This window comes from Callorhinus ursinus, unplaced genomic scaffold (genome assembly GCF_003265705.2).
Source record: "Callorhinus ursinus isolate GAN/ISIS: 27379988/994484 unplaced genomic scaffold, GSC_fseal_2.0 scaffold41, whole genome shotgun sequence".
Taxonomy (NCBI): Eukaryota; Metazoa; Chordata; class Mammalia; order Carnivora; family Otariidae; genus Callorhinus; species Callorhinus ursinus.
In genome coordinates, this window is record NW_027397103.1 from 1,039,071 (window position 1) to 1,053,800 (window position 14,730).

General features: G+C 40.2%; 1 protein-coding gene across 3 annotated transcripts in view; it reads left to right on the top strand.

The window, feature by feature from the left end:
* CORO1C (coronin 1C) overlaps window positions 1–14,730 on the top strand; it is a 76,293-nt gene that overhangs the window by 46,651 nt on the left and 14,912 nt on the right. For all 3 annotated transcript variants that reach the window (XM_025889339.2, XM_025889338.2, XM_025889340.2), the window contains exon 3: window positions 1,191–1,313. In XM_025889339.2, the coding sequence (XP_025745124.1) occupies window positions 1,191–1,313 (123 nt within the window). The remainder of the gene's footprint in view (window positions 1–1,190; window positions 1,314–14,730) is intronic.

The following is a 14,730-nucleotide window of genomic DNA, read 5'->3' on the forward strand; positions in this document are numbered from 1 at the left end:
TTTATTTCATCTAATCCTAACAGTAATCTTGGGAGATAAGTATTCTTGTTACTCATTTCACAGGTGATAAGATGAAGCTCAGAGAGATTATATGAGTTGCCTAAGGTCGTCTGCTGTTGAAACAATAGAGCCTGGATTTGAACCCAATCTGTCTGACTGGATACTGTGGTCTTTGCGTGTAGCGTACTGCTTCTCTGGAGATTTCCACAGTTGAGTGAAAGTGGAGAAATCATAGAATTTCTTGATCTTGAAAAATTTCCGAGAAGCCTTGCCTCAATGTTGTGATGACTTGCCATAACAGGAGAAAAACAACAACAAAAAATAGGTTCAGTTTTGCTTGGCAGTGATTCCTTTTTGTATGCCTGCTTTTAGAGCATATAGGACCTCAGCATGGACTGGCATTAACCTGCTTAAAAAAGGAAATAGCCTTTATATACTTGTTAACAAAAGCATTTGTCTTGGTTAAACAAAATTGGCTTGATAAGCCAGATTGACTTGTTAGATTCAAGTGTATAACATGAGCATATTATGATGGCTACTTACCCAGTATTGATAATTGTATTCTTAATGAGATGTGGACCAGATAATGGGTGAGATCCAAGCTGGTGTTAATTAGATGATCTGGCTGGCTCTTGTGTTGATTTGAAGATAGTGAAGAGACTAAGACATTAAAATAAAGTATGTCCTTTAGCCTGTGAGCAATAGCTAAAGCATTTCTTTTTATTATCCTAACTTAGTGTGCTCACAATGCCATTCATTTCCAGAACTGGTAATTTGTTATATTCAAGGGTATTAGTTAATTATATTAAAAGTTATATTTAACATTTAAAATAATACCAAGGGTTTTTTTAATAGTAAAAACACACTTATAATTTACAAATTGTATTTTGGTGAAAAGATTTTGTATTTTCGTTTGCTGTGTCTATTAACCCAGTTGATTAAATAAAACCTTTGTGCTTCTAGAAATTTGGATCCTTTTAATTTGGCGGAGAGTGTCCTTGGCAGTAGCTATTTCTAGAAATGCAAGTTGACAGTTCCTACTAGTTGACACTGACCGATGTGAATGTCATCATATGTAGACACTGGAGAGTTTGGGGTGGAGGTAACAAAAGAAAAATGGGTTTGAGAAAACACACAAACTCTGTGGTGTTGGTGTTACTTATAGGAGATTTGTTTCTCTCTTCTTTCAGACTGGTCGAATCGACAAATCCTACCCTACAGTATGTGGCCACACAGGACCAGTGCTTGACATAGACTGGTGCCCACATAATGATCAGGTCATTGCCAGTGGCTCAGAGGACTGCACGGTTATGGTAAGCTCCCAGGGTGTGGCATGCACCCAGGCCAGTGAGACCCACCTACTGCTCCTAAAAAGAGTGTGTGTGCAGGGGCTTGAAAAGCAGAAAGTCAGAGCAGTTTCGATTGTCCATCAGATTATACACTGATTGAGTGACATGAACGCGTATCTATAGATGAGCCTCTTGTAAGCCTTTATATCAGAGACCTTGTACTGTATTGTCTTTCTTCTTCTTTTGTATGGGTGTGCATGTGTGCATGCTTACTGACAGTTGTCACATCTGCTCTGTGGCATTCTGTGAATGCCATTGATTCACAAGTCCTCTCCCTCCCTCAAAAGGAGAGAAAAAACTTCTAGCATGAATGGCGTATTATAGTGGAAGGTTATACATAGAAAATGCCAAAGGTTATACATAAAAAATGGGATATGTAACAGATATTGGGAAATAGTAAAGTTTTGCGATAAGTAAGGTGCTTATTTCCAAGCTAAGATCAGAAGGTATGTTCTGTCTAGTCGAACCCAAGAAAGTCTTTTTTATGAAGCTACACAAACAACATGAAAGATATTTAAGTTCTTTACGTTCCCTTATTTAGATTCCAAAAGTAGATTATGTGTGAAACCAGGCTTTGGGATACTTTTTAATGTAAAGCTTCTTATTCTTGATTATGTTCTTCTTAGCCTTAAAATGTAATTACTAGTTTGGATCAATTCTTAATCCTAGCCCAAAATATGTTGAAAGACTACCGTAAGTACAGATGGGGAGTAATGCACTGAGAGCAGAAAGAAGTGAAGGTGCTCCCTTGGTCAGTTGCAGGCAGTCTCGTGCATGTCCGGTGCAGAGCTTGGAGACCCACACTACTGCTATTACCCTCCTTATTTTCTCTGGACTGAGCCAGACTTAGAAACATTGTCTGGAAAGTTTTATTAATTAAAATTATTTTACATAAACACAAATTAATTCCTCACTGTGTCAGTTAAACATTTACCCATTTTTCCTCGTGGACTTTTGGCTGAGGATAACTCCTCCTGTGATCTCATAATTTTGGCAGCCAAGTCAGATTATAATGAAATATGCTGCTGTTAAAAGGAGTTGTTCCACTTAGTGTACCTGGCTAAATTGATCATTTTCATGGCGGCAGACACATTTTACTAAGGGAAAGGAACATTATTTAGACCACTGATGCCAAAATCTTAAACTGAGACTTAACTTTTCCTGAAGAAGTAGGTTTGATTCATCTAAAAACACCCTTTTTAAATTATAAAACATGCTAAACAGGGAAGGAAGTTCAGTGAAGGGAATACCCTCTAACCACCACCCAGGTCAGGAAATAGAACTTAGCCAGCCTTCCCAGACACTTACATGTGCTGCATCCCTGTCATAACCCCTCCCACCCTCCTAAAGTAATCACTACTCCCACTCTTCGAATACTTCCTTCCTTGCTATTCTTCATGGTTTTAGTCACCCCAGCATGCCTTTCTAGACACTATGGCTTAGTCTTGCTAGCTTAAAGAACTTGATATGTCTTGTAAATCTTTTGTAATCTGTAGGTTCCTCCTCCATTGTTTTCTTGTCCTTAACAATGAATCTGATGTGGAAGCCTGACCTTTGACCCGCATCTAGTTTTTGGTGATTGCACGCTAATAGTGCAGTTCAACATGCTCCTCTGTCCTCTGAACTCCCCACAAACTGGCAGCTGGATCCTGAAGTGTGATCAGATTCAGGTTCAATCCTTTCAGCAAGACTATAGCTAGTGTTACGTTCTTCCATCAAGAGGCCCATGGTACCGAGATGTCTGGTCTTCGTTCTTTTTTGATTTGTGCAGCTCTCGATGCTCACCACTCAGATCCCACAAATCCTTAGGGGTCACAAAATGGTAATGTTAAATTCTGTTATTGTGTTGTCAGTTTTTAGCTGGTAAAAATTGTAAGGTGATGCCCCCTCTTATCTACTATTTGGTTGCCCAGTAGTACTGTTCATATAGGAAAGTAGGATAGATGATTGATTCTTAACTTTTATTTACCCAGTTTTCAAGATAATGAATTGGTTCTGTCTTTCTCAGAAGATGACCAGTTAACTAGTTCTCCCCACCCCCACCCCCATTTTCATTTCATTTTGAGCTCATGGATTTGAACGTATTTCATGGGTTTTGATTCATTACAGTTCTTACCTCAAAGCTCAGGTCGTCCAGTCTTTGTTAATGGGAACTTCTTCGAGTTTCCTGAGTTCTTTTTTTTTTTTTTTTTAAAGATTTTATTTATTTATTTGACAGAGAGAGAGACAGCGAGAGAGGGAACACAAGCGGGGGGAGTGGGAGAGGGAGAAGCAGGCTTTCCCGCGGAGCAGGGAGCCCGATGCGGGGCTCGATCCCAGGACCCTGGGATCATGACCTGAGCCGAAGGCAGACGATTAACGACTGGGCCACCCAGGCGCCCCTCCTGAGTTCTTTTGACAAACCCTCGTTTCTGGTAACTTCCCTGCTATTTGGTATGTTAAGGTGTTCAGGCTCATCTTGGACATCTCTTCACCCACACTTCATATCAGCCATTTCTCCCAGAAGCTCTGGCTTCTTTTAATGGAAAATGGAATTTCTAGATCAGTTTGGATGCTAGGAATGCTCATTGTTACCATGGTGATCATTTGTTTTTAAAGATTTTATTTGAGAGAGTGAGTGAGAGAAAGCACGAGTAGGGGGAGGGGCATAGGGAGAGGGAGAAGCAGGCTCTCCGCTGAGCAGGGAGCCCGATGTGGGACTCGATCCCAGGACTCCGGAATCATGACCTGAGCTGAAGGCAGACCCTTAATCGACTGAGCCACCCAGGCACCCCTTTGGTGATCTTTTTTTTTTTTTTTTTTTTTAAGACTTTGCAGTAAATGGGGCTAGAGTTTACATATATATTTAAAAATAAAATACCTTGTGACTTCATCTTAATATTCCTTGTTCAAATTCTGGACTATCTAGTTTTAACCTAAGCTCTTGAATATTGCAGCTTTATCTCTCTTCTTCTGCACTGAGAATCCAGGTTCTCAAGGACTCAGAGGGTGAATTAGAGAGCCCTGATCTCACATGCTTTATCATATTATAGATGTGACAGACTCAGAGCAAAAATACTATTATGAGCACTAGTTGATGATTACTAAAAAATAGTTTTAAAAAGCCACAACTTTTTAATCTGTGCTATCTCTGTTCTCCCTCTTTAAAAATGATATACTCTGTAATTCCAAGATGACATAGCCATTACATTTAACAGCCTCTCCTTAGTTCTGTAAGTCACTATATTTAGTGCTCTCCATAGGTCCTTACATCCACCTCTGTCTAGTCATTTGGATCCTCTAAAGCTCCTTCCCTAGTAGATTGTAGACCCTAGTACGCTAGAACCCAACCAGAGAGTGCTTCCTTCTGGGACAGGCCCCACATTGAGGAGAGATTGCAAAGAATGGAATCAAATAGAAAAGGCTCATGGGAACAGTACTTTTTAGGTTCTTCTATATAGATAGTAGCTCGTCTGTGACCTTTACAGGTTCGAAGGTGAGTTTTTCTGAATATGAAATCCTTGGCTCACAGTTTTTCCTCAGGTATCTAAATATATTATTCCATTTTGTTTTGGCATAAAGTGTTGCTGTCAAAAAAAAAATCCAGATAATTTAGTTCTCTCTCCTTTATAAACCATATGTTCTTTTCGCCTAGATGTTCATAAGATTTTTTTTTTCTTAGAATACAGTAATCTTGCTAGAATATTGTTGGTTATTCTGACTTGGAATTCCTAGGCTGGTGGTATGTTCCTTCAGTATAGGGTTTCAGGACTTTTTTCTCCCTCCCAGGAATGTTTTCTCAGTTACATTTCTTAGTATCTGTTCTTTTTTTTTTGCCTTGGTTTTCTTCTTCAGGGACTCCTCCTGTTAATCCATATGCTTTGTCTTCTTTACCTATCTTCAATATTGGTCAGTTTCTCTCCCAACTTTTTGTTGTTGTTGTTCATTTTATTTTTTAATTAAAAATTTTTTTTAAGATTTTACTTTTTATTTATTTGAGAGAGAGAGCAGAGAGGGAGAGTGACAGAAGTAGACACCCTGCTGAGCAGGGAGGCCAATGTGGGGCTCGATCCCAGGACCCTGAGACCATGACCTGAGCTGGAGGCAGACACTCAAAACCACCCAGATGCCCCTAAAAAAAAAATTAATTGAAATATAGTTGACACATCATGTTTGTTACATTAGCTTCAGAACTTTAATCTTTTTTCTGCCTTTTACCTTTTATTCCTTTGGGGGCATTATTATGTTTTTGACAATGTGTTCTTTCTTGGTTAGTCTTCACTTCTAAAGTGAATTTTCTTTTGTTTCTAATTTCAAAAAATTTTTGCTACCTTTTGAGTTTTTCAAGTTCTGATTTTATTTTGTTTTGTTTTGAAATAGTGATTGTTTTTCTAGTTGAGCACACCTTCTTAGCATTCTTCTGTTGTCTATAGGACACTATTCTATGCCTGTTCTCTTTGTTTCTTATAGTAATTTGGGGGGCCTTGGCTTTTTTTTCTTATTTTTATATGCGTTGTCCTGAAGATGGCTCAGTTCATATAGCCAATCTAACTTCACAGAGCTCCCCCTTCTGTCCTTTTCAGGTAGTGTTCAGAAACGTGGTGGCTTGCTTTCTGAGACTTCCTGGCCTGCTTTTATTTGGCCTTTCTCATTCCTTTGTCCCTCTTATTTCTGCCCTTCTCAGATTTGATTCCAGTCCTTGGAATTTCTCTTTATTGTGGGTCCTGTCTCAGAAAGGAGCCCTTTCTGGTTCACTTCTAGAGTATGGGGTCTCGACTGCTCCAGCCCCTTCAGACCTTTGTATTTCAGGTCCCTGTCCCCGCCTGCTGTTGGAGGGGGCAAAACCCTTCCCAGTTTCCACTGCTTCTCTCTCACTTCTCTCATGCTTGGCTTCCTTAGCACTTAAAAAATAGGGCCTTTGTGGGTGATAGCCCTTTTTATGGCTGTAACTCTCTTCACTGCTTCCACTGTTACTCTCAGGTTTGTGAAGCACCCCATTGCTGCCCCATGATTTTTCCACACAAGAGACCCATAACACACAGGTCATACGGCTATTGGTGGTTTTCTTCCTCCCACTTGCATTTGGGGGTTATCACCTAGTTCTGGGTTTTTGTTTTGTTATCTGTTTGCTCTGTGTTTGTACAGAGAGACTTGAGAAGATCCCAAAACTGTGCTTGCCACTGACGCCACCATCCTTCCAGAATCTTCTATTCCCTTTTATTGGTATTGCTAGAGTGAACATTTTGTAAATTAAATAATGCTTTGAGATAAATCCTCCTCCTAGTTTGTTTTTTTAAGCCCTTAAGTATGGCACTGATATTTTAATTGTTTAATATCCCCCAAATCATTTGTTATTGTTACTGGAGCAATTACAAGAAGCTTTTATAGCTTAGCAGTTGAAATGAAATTTTAAAAAAATAGTTGATTTTTCCTACCCTACCTTCTCAATACCTCATTTTCTTCTTTGCTCTCCTGAAAGTAAAAGTACACTGTATGATAGACCTATTTGTTTCAAACACAACACCATTTTTTAAAATTTTTATTATTATGATGATGATTTTTTAAGTAATCTCTATGCCCACTGTGGGGCTCAAATTCATGACCCTGAGATCAGGGGCCACCCACTTTATTGATGGAGCCAGCCAGGTGCCCCAATACCATTTTGTTTTTAAAGCAAAAATGCTTTCAGTAGTTCCCCAAGCCTAGGCTATTGGTAGTAACCCAGGAGCTACAAATAGTAGGTAGTGTAACAAGGCATCATTCTAGTAGGAGAAGAATCCCGAGAAAAGCCCAAGATGGGGATTTGGAGCGTGTGTAGGCCGCTTACATGCCCTCAACCTCAGTTGCCTTACAGGTAAAATAATAATAAGAAGAAGAATAACAACAGGAAGGAAGCTATAAATATAAAACGAGTTAGTATTTTTTACACTGTACCTACAGTGATTTCATAGCAGTAAGAATATCTTTAGCAAATACTCAGTAAAAAAAAAAATACAATAGAACCACTTTGTCAAATGAACTGTAAAAGAATTAAATAAAGAACTTTTTTTTTATTTTTTAGAGCACATGCATGCTGCAGGGCGGGGGGGCGGGGTGGGGGGTGTGTAGCGAGGAGGGGCAGAGGAACAGAATCTTAAGTAGGCTCCATGCGTAGCTGAGAGCCTGTTGCAAGGGCTCCATCACACAACCCTGAGCCGAAATCAAGTCGGACACTCAGCAACAACCCAGGCGCCCCTAAATTTATTTTTAAAACTTGTATTTATAGTTCTAATTCCATTAAGTCCTAAGCATTTAAGCATTGATTTGTTAATTTTGCAAGTTTCAGTGACAGGATGTCCTTTTGATTGTAGGTTCAGGCTAATGGTACATTCCTTCGTCTTTTATGGATGACTTTATTTTTTTTTTAATTTGTGGGAAAAAAATTAGCTATATTTCTTGTTATAAGAACAGCAGACAGCGCTATACAGTAGACTAAGATTTTCTAAGTAAATTAATTCTTTTTATTAACATATGTGTTATTTGTTTCAGGGATACAGGTCTGTGATTCATCAGTCTTACACAATTCACAGCGCTCACCATAGCACATACCCTCCCCAGTGTCCATCACCCGGCCACCCCATCCCTCCCACCACCACCCCCTCCAGCAACCCTGTTTGTTTCCTCAGATTAAGAGTCTCTTATGGTTTGTCTCCCTCTCTGGTTTTGTCTTGTTTCATTTTTTCCTCTTTTCCCCTGTGATCCTCTGCCCTTTTCTCACATTCCACATATCAGCGAGATCATATGATAGTTGTCTTTCTCTGATTGACTTATTTCACTTAGCATAATACCCTCCAGTTCCATCCACGTCGTTGCAAATGGCAAGATTTCATTTTTTGAAGGCTGCATTATATTCCTGTGTGTGTGTGTGTGTGTGTGTGTGTGTGTGTGTATCACATCTTCCTTATCATTCATACAGATGACTTCTTTAAGCAGTCTGAAAGTAAATTATATTGGTGTAGCTTACCTTTAATGTATTACTTTTTGAAGCAGTGACTATACTTGCAGAAAGCAATTATATAAATCCTCCTCCGAGAAATTATGCTCTTGCTTCTAGGTTTTCCAGACTTTTCGTACCGTGAGTTCTTTTCTCCAACAATATCTTCTTGTAGAGAGTTTTAAAGATTGTGGCTACTAAGTATTTGACTTGGGAAAAGTTATCCCCAAGAAAATATTACTGTTTTAAATAATACAAAGAGCAGCCAAGTTAAGTTTAGTGAATGATGTTGACTCACCATTGTTTGTTCCTTATCTGCAGGGAGTAAACAAACACAAATGTAAGAAATGGCCGATTCAAACAGTGAGTTGCAGTCATTGTTTCTTCCAGGATCTGGGAGAGGGAAAGATCTTGGAAACAGAGTATTTGTTTTACTTGTCTCCGGCTAGATGTTCTGAGCCATCCCAAATGAAGTTCAAATGGACACTTTTCCCTTCTCCCAGATCAGTCTTACACTAGAAGTCAACAGAAGTAAACTCCCTATTTTGCACATCGTTGCTTCTGTGACAGATTTTCTTAATACAGTTTTTGCCTTGAAATAAAAATGGAAGTGATGTTGTAGTTGGTGATGAGAGTGAATTCCTCAGTCATTCTGCAGGTCTTCATGTTATTTCCATTTTGTGCAGATTACATCCGGGCCGTTTGCCAGTGGTTATTATAACCTGGGCACATCAGAAATGAGCTTTCAGTTCTTGATTTTCCCAAAACTAATGTTCTCAACAGCCTGGTTCATTTAGGCCGTTTCTGTAGGGGATTCTGCTGCTCTGCGGCTGCTACAGAGTCTGTAAGCCTCTGCTTGTCTCTTAAGATCATCTCTTTTCGGAAAAGAAGAAGATAACAGGAGAGGAAGAAAAGGGGAGTATGTCAGAGGGGGAGACGAGCCATGAGAGATGATGGACTCTGAAAAACAAACTGAGGGTTCTAGAGGGTAGGGGGGTGGGGGGATGGGTTAGCCTGGTGATGGGTATTGAGGAGGGCACGTTTTGCATGGTGCACTGGGTGTTATGAACAAACAATGAATCATGGAACACTGCATCAAAAACTAATGATGTAATATATGGTGATTAACATAACAATAAAAAAAAAGATCATCTCTTTTCTTCATTTTCCCTTTGGAATTGGTCTCCTTAGCATTTAAGAAATAGGGCCTTTGGGGAGAATAGCCCTTTTTATGGCTGTAACTCTGGTGTCTAGATCAGTAGCAAGTTCAAGAGGGGTGATTAAAGTTGGGAAGCAGTGTCTGGAAACGCTTTGTGTGTGCTTTAAATTTGCACTGTGTTTGAGAAACAAAACCATCAATGAATTGCACTTCAAAATTGCTCTTCAAGAGAAACCCAAGTTTCTTAATTTTCATCACTTTTTTCTTTCTTTTATTTTTAAGTAATCTGTACACCCAGTGTGGTGAGATCAAGAGTGTCATGCTCTACTGAATGAACCAGCCAGGTGCCCCGTTCATCGCTTTTTTCTTACTAGAACTGTTCTCTCGAGCTGTCCTTTTTCCATTTTCAGAATTTCACATGTTGAAAAGGATTCCAATGATACATTAGTTCCTGAAGATGTGCTTCAAGTTATTTTTTTTCCAGAACCATGATGGGTTTTTACTGATTGATTCGCTTTTTCATCTGGAAGCCGTTGGGACTGATTACGTGTTTTGTTTTGTTGTTTTAAACAAAACATTGCCATAGCAATGTCTAGTCCAAATAGAAAATTTCAGGAATACACAGTATTATTTAAAAAACATAACGAAGCAAAAAATCAAGTAGAGGAGAGAGAGAGCTTGTTATCCCTGCCGTGCTGAGATGCTCAGTCTGGGCACAACAGAGGATGGTTGATGCCTGTTTTCCTCTCTTCTCACTGACTTTTTTATTTTTTTATTTTTTTTCCAAAAAAAGCTATTTGGTTTAGAGTAGTGGCTTTAGCGGCTAAACATGGAACAGAGAAAAGCTAATAGACCTGCATAGAAATCAGAGCTGTTCTCATTTGTGCTGATTGGTCCAGGCATGTACTAGTGCTTTCACACATCCTGTCTTGGATGTGAATTAAATAGTTGGGTACAGTGCCGAATTAATTTGAAGACCACACTCATGAAAGAAATCCTGGTGTTCACACCTAAAAACATGCGGGGTCATAGTAAACAGCAGGAAAAATAATCGTGAACATAGTAAGCATTTTTTATTGGCCAAGCTGTGTTTTCTAAGCCCTTTATGTACATGATTACATTTAATCATTATAACAGCACAGTAAGGCCAAGAGTGTGTCCCATTTTACAGCTTAGAACACCAGCCCAGGCAATAACTGGTTTGTCTAAAGGTCACCCTGTTTGCAGTATCTCACATCAGGGGAGTACTTCAGGTATGCAGAAAGTTTTAGCTCTTTTGATGCGTCCTTTAACGCCTGTACGTAGAGCTGATGCTGGCCCCGTATCAAACAAGGAAACTGAAGCTCCCAGAAGTGAAGTCCCTTCTTAATGTTAACACAGCCAGTTAGTGTCCTAGCTCTGTCAGGAGCCCGTGTCTTCTGGCATTCGGGCCAGCATCCTTTCTGCCACACCAGGCTGTGTCCCAGATTATGCACAAGAAGACTAAAGCTCTACCAAGTGGGGGTTCTGCTTTGTTGTCCCTGTGCTTCAGGAGGCAAAACCTCTTGAGTCCAAACAGGAAGGCCATTGCCTGGAAGCCCCAGACAACCCTACAAAGGGCAGAGAGCCACATAATGACGGGCCTGTGAGTAGGGCCAGTGGGCACCAGCCAAGCGGCATGCCTGCTTTATGTGGAAAAGTTGACAGGTCTTGCAGCCCTTTCCCACAGTCCACAGTGCAGAACACCACCACCTTTATTTACCAGCAAAGGCAAGAGTTCCATCATCTTTTCATTTAGTTTCACAGACTTTTCCAGTCACTGGCACCTCCCACTGTAAATCCTCGGGTCTGTGTTACTCTTTCCTTCTTTCCTCTTCTTCCTGTCACCTAACTCCTGTTCATTGTTAGAGGTTATCTGCTCAGAGTCTTCCTGGATGCACCAGACTGGATAGCAAGAAGGTAACTTCATGGGGCGCCTGGGTGGCTCAGTCGTTAAACATCTGCCTTCGGCTCAGGTCATGGTCCCAGGGTCCTGGGATCAAGCCCCACATCGGGCTCCCGGCTTGGCGGGAAGCCTGCTTCTCCCTCTCCCACTCCCCCTGCTTGTGTTCCCTCTCTCACTGTGTGTTTCTCTGTCAAATAAATAAAATCTTAAAAAAAAAAACCGGTAACTTCATGACACTTGCATTTTCGTGTAGCTCTTGCCTTATACCAGCGTAGCTTTGGTTACATACGCTGTGTGGTTTCCTGGCACATTATACAGGCACTAACAATGGCTAACACTTAGGAAGAGCCTGCCTTATGACAGGCATTATTCTAAATACTTTAGACTCTTATTACTACATTACTTCTTAAAACAACCTGTAATGGAAGCAGATTCGTTACTATTCCCATTTTATAGATGAGGAAATCTTAAGGCCCAGAAAGTTTAGGTCACTGTCTCCAATGTTATGCAGCTGATATGGGGCAGAATCAGGAATTGGGCAGTCTGTTCTAGTTCTGGAGCCCACGTTCTTAACCACTGTACTGTTCTCTCTCTGCATTTGGGGGGGGGGCATTGACTGAATGCCAGGCACTATTCGAGGACTTACAAACTCATGTAATTCCCACAGCAGCCCTAGAAAGTATAAGTACTCATGTTTCCTCTGTGCCCAGTGATGTCGAGTTGTTTGCCCAGGACCATCGCTATAAGTGTCCCAGGCAGGATTTGAACCCTGCGGGCTCTGTTTGGCTCTGGAGCCCATGCCCCACGCTTCTACATCATACCACTTGTCTTCGATTTTTGGTCTCTTAGAAGTCTCTGCTTTCTGTTAGACTGTAAACTGCTTGACAGCAGACTCTGTGTGTAGTCACTCTTTCCCCTCTTTCCTGGTAATGGGCCTGCCTTATAGAGGCTACTCGAGAGATGTGTTGTGTGAAGGAGTGACCAAGGTGGTAAAATGGGTTAGGAACAATTGAATCTGCTAAGGTGAGATAAAAAAGGAAGAGAGTTTCCTCATTTTAAAAATTACATAATAAATTTTGCTCCGTCATTAAAATTTCCTTGCAATCCAAGGAAAACATGGATGAGGGAGAAGCTAGAGACAGGAAAAGGTGAAGTCCCGTTATGGGCTCTGCTTCACCCTCAATATTTAAGATTGGAAATGCTGACTATAAACAAAGCCTTCCATCACTCCACGCCTCATCAGGGATTTAGAAAACACAGTATTTAATTGTGGTTAGAGTCCTTGCAAGAGAAGCCAGCAACCCGTGGTCGTGGTGCCATCTGGAGATGGCAGGTGGCATTACTGCTCCTCCACTTTGAAGACCGGGTCAGAATTCAGCTTGGAAAATGCATTTCCTGTTGAGTCACTGAAGTCCCATTTCATAATTGTTTCTCAGTGACTTGAGGTTTCGATCCAATCAGTTTTCCGTTCCTTCTGTTAAAAAAAACCCAAGACCTGCTCTACATTCAGATAGTTAAGTTCAGTTTGCAGCTGTTTGACTAATCATAAACCCTTCACTAAAAATAGTGTGTATCCGGATGAAAGCAAACCTATAATGCTGGGGGTGTTAAGCAGGTAGCCACGCCCCCAGGGAAGAGAGGCGGCTCAGAGTCTGTTTGGTGCAGAGAGGCAAGGTAGGTTTTCTTGTGCCGTCTCTGCTTGTTCACAACTGCATTGTTTAAAATTTGCTCAGTGATGAGGGTTCAGGGGAAATCAGGTGACATCCTAAGCTTGGGCCCTCAGAAGTCACGTTTGTTTGGCCATGATTGGCGTAAGGGGTTATAATTAGCCTGGGCAGAATTTAGTAAGAGGTTATAGGGTTGTATATACTATAACCAGGGTTATAGTTAGCCCGTGCAGAACTTAGTAAGAATGAATGATCACTGAATTCTTGACTTTTTCCCATTCTTCAGGATGGCAAACTTTTTCTTCTAATTTTTTGCAGGACAACAGAACTGAGCTGAACCTTAAACACTCATCTAATCCAGATCTCTGCCTTCCACTAAGCAGTTGAAAACAGACAGTTGTTTGTCTCCTCCTTAAAAATCCCCAACAAAGGAAAATTCTGTTTCTCACTTGTTCCACTGTTGAGCATGATTTTTCACTGGCAAGTTCTAAATTTTTCATGAACTAGTTCCTTAAAATCTTTTTTGGTGGTAAATTTACTTATTTTAATATATTACTTAATACATTTGAATTGTTTAATATATTTTAAATATTTGTATTACAAATATTTAAAATATATTAACTCATTTAATGTGTTTTAATCTCCGCATGTAAGAAGATAATTATTTTAAACTTTAGCGTTTTCACAAACTGAAATATTACTTAATGTCTGGTTTTCTACAGGGTTTTCGTGCTACTCAGCTTAGTGGTGACTTGGTTCTTTCTTCTTAGAGGGTGTCTCTTAACCTGTTAAAACTCAGGCCTTCCACTGTCAAAGTCTCTTGTCCCTTCCGTCTAATGCTTTTCCCATCCCCATCCCCCTCTGCCACCCAGGCATGTCCCCAGTTAAGATATGATGAATCTTCTGTATGTATTCACCAGTCAAGAGGATTTTTTAAGACCGCTTCACTGAGCTGTAATTCACATACAGTTCACCCATTTAAAGTGTACAATTTAATGGTCTTAATTTATTCACAGATAGGTAAAACCACCACCAAAGACAATTTTAGCTCATTTCATCAGCCCCAAAAAGAAACCATGTATTCATTAGCTATCACTGCCCCCAAGTCCCTAGCACTAAGCAACCGCTAATCTACTTTCTGTCTCTATGTATTTTTCTATTCTGGACATTTCATATACACAGAATCCTGCAGTATGTGGTCTTTTGGAACTAGCTTTTTTTACTTAGCATAATATTTCAAGCTTCATCCATGTTTTAGCATGAATCAGTACTTAAATTCTTTTTGTGGACAAATAATATTCCCTTGTACACATATATCACATTTTGTTTATCCGTTTCTCAGTTGCTGGACATTTGGGTTGTTTCCACATTTTGGTGTTTATGAATAATGCTGCTATGAACATTCATGTGCAAGTTTTTGTGTGGACATATCTTTTCATTTCTCTTGGGTTACCTTAGGAGTGATGTTGCTGGGCCATATAGTAACTCTGTGTTCAATCATTTGAGAACTGCCAGACTTTTCCGAAGTGGCCGCACCATTTTACATCCCCACCAGTGCTGTAGGGGCTCTGATTGCCCCCCATCTTCACCAGCACTCACGGTCTTTTGATTATAGCCTCCCAGTGGGTATGAACTGATGTTTTATTGTGGTTTAGATTTACGTTTCCCTAATGACTAAT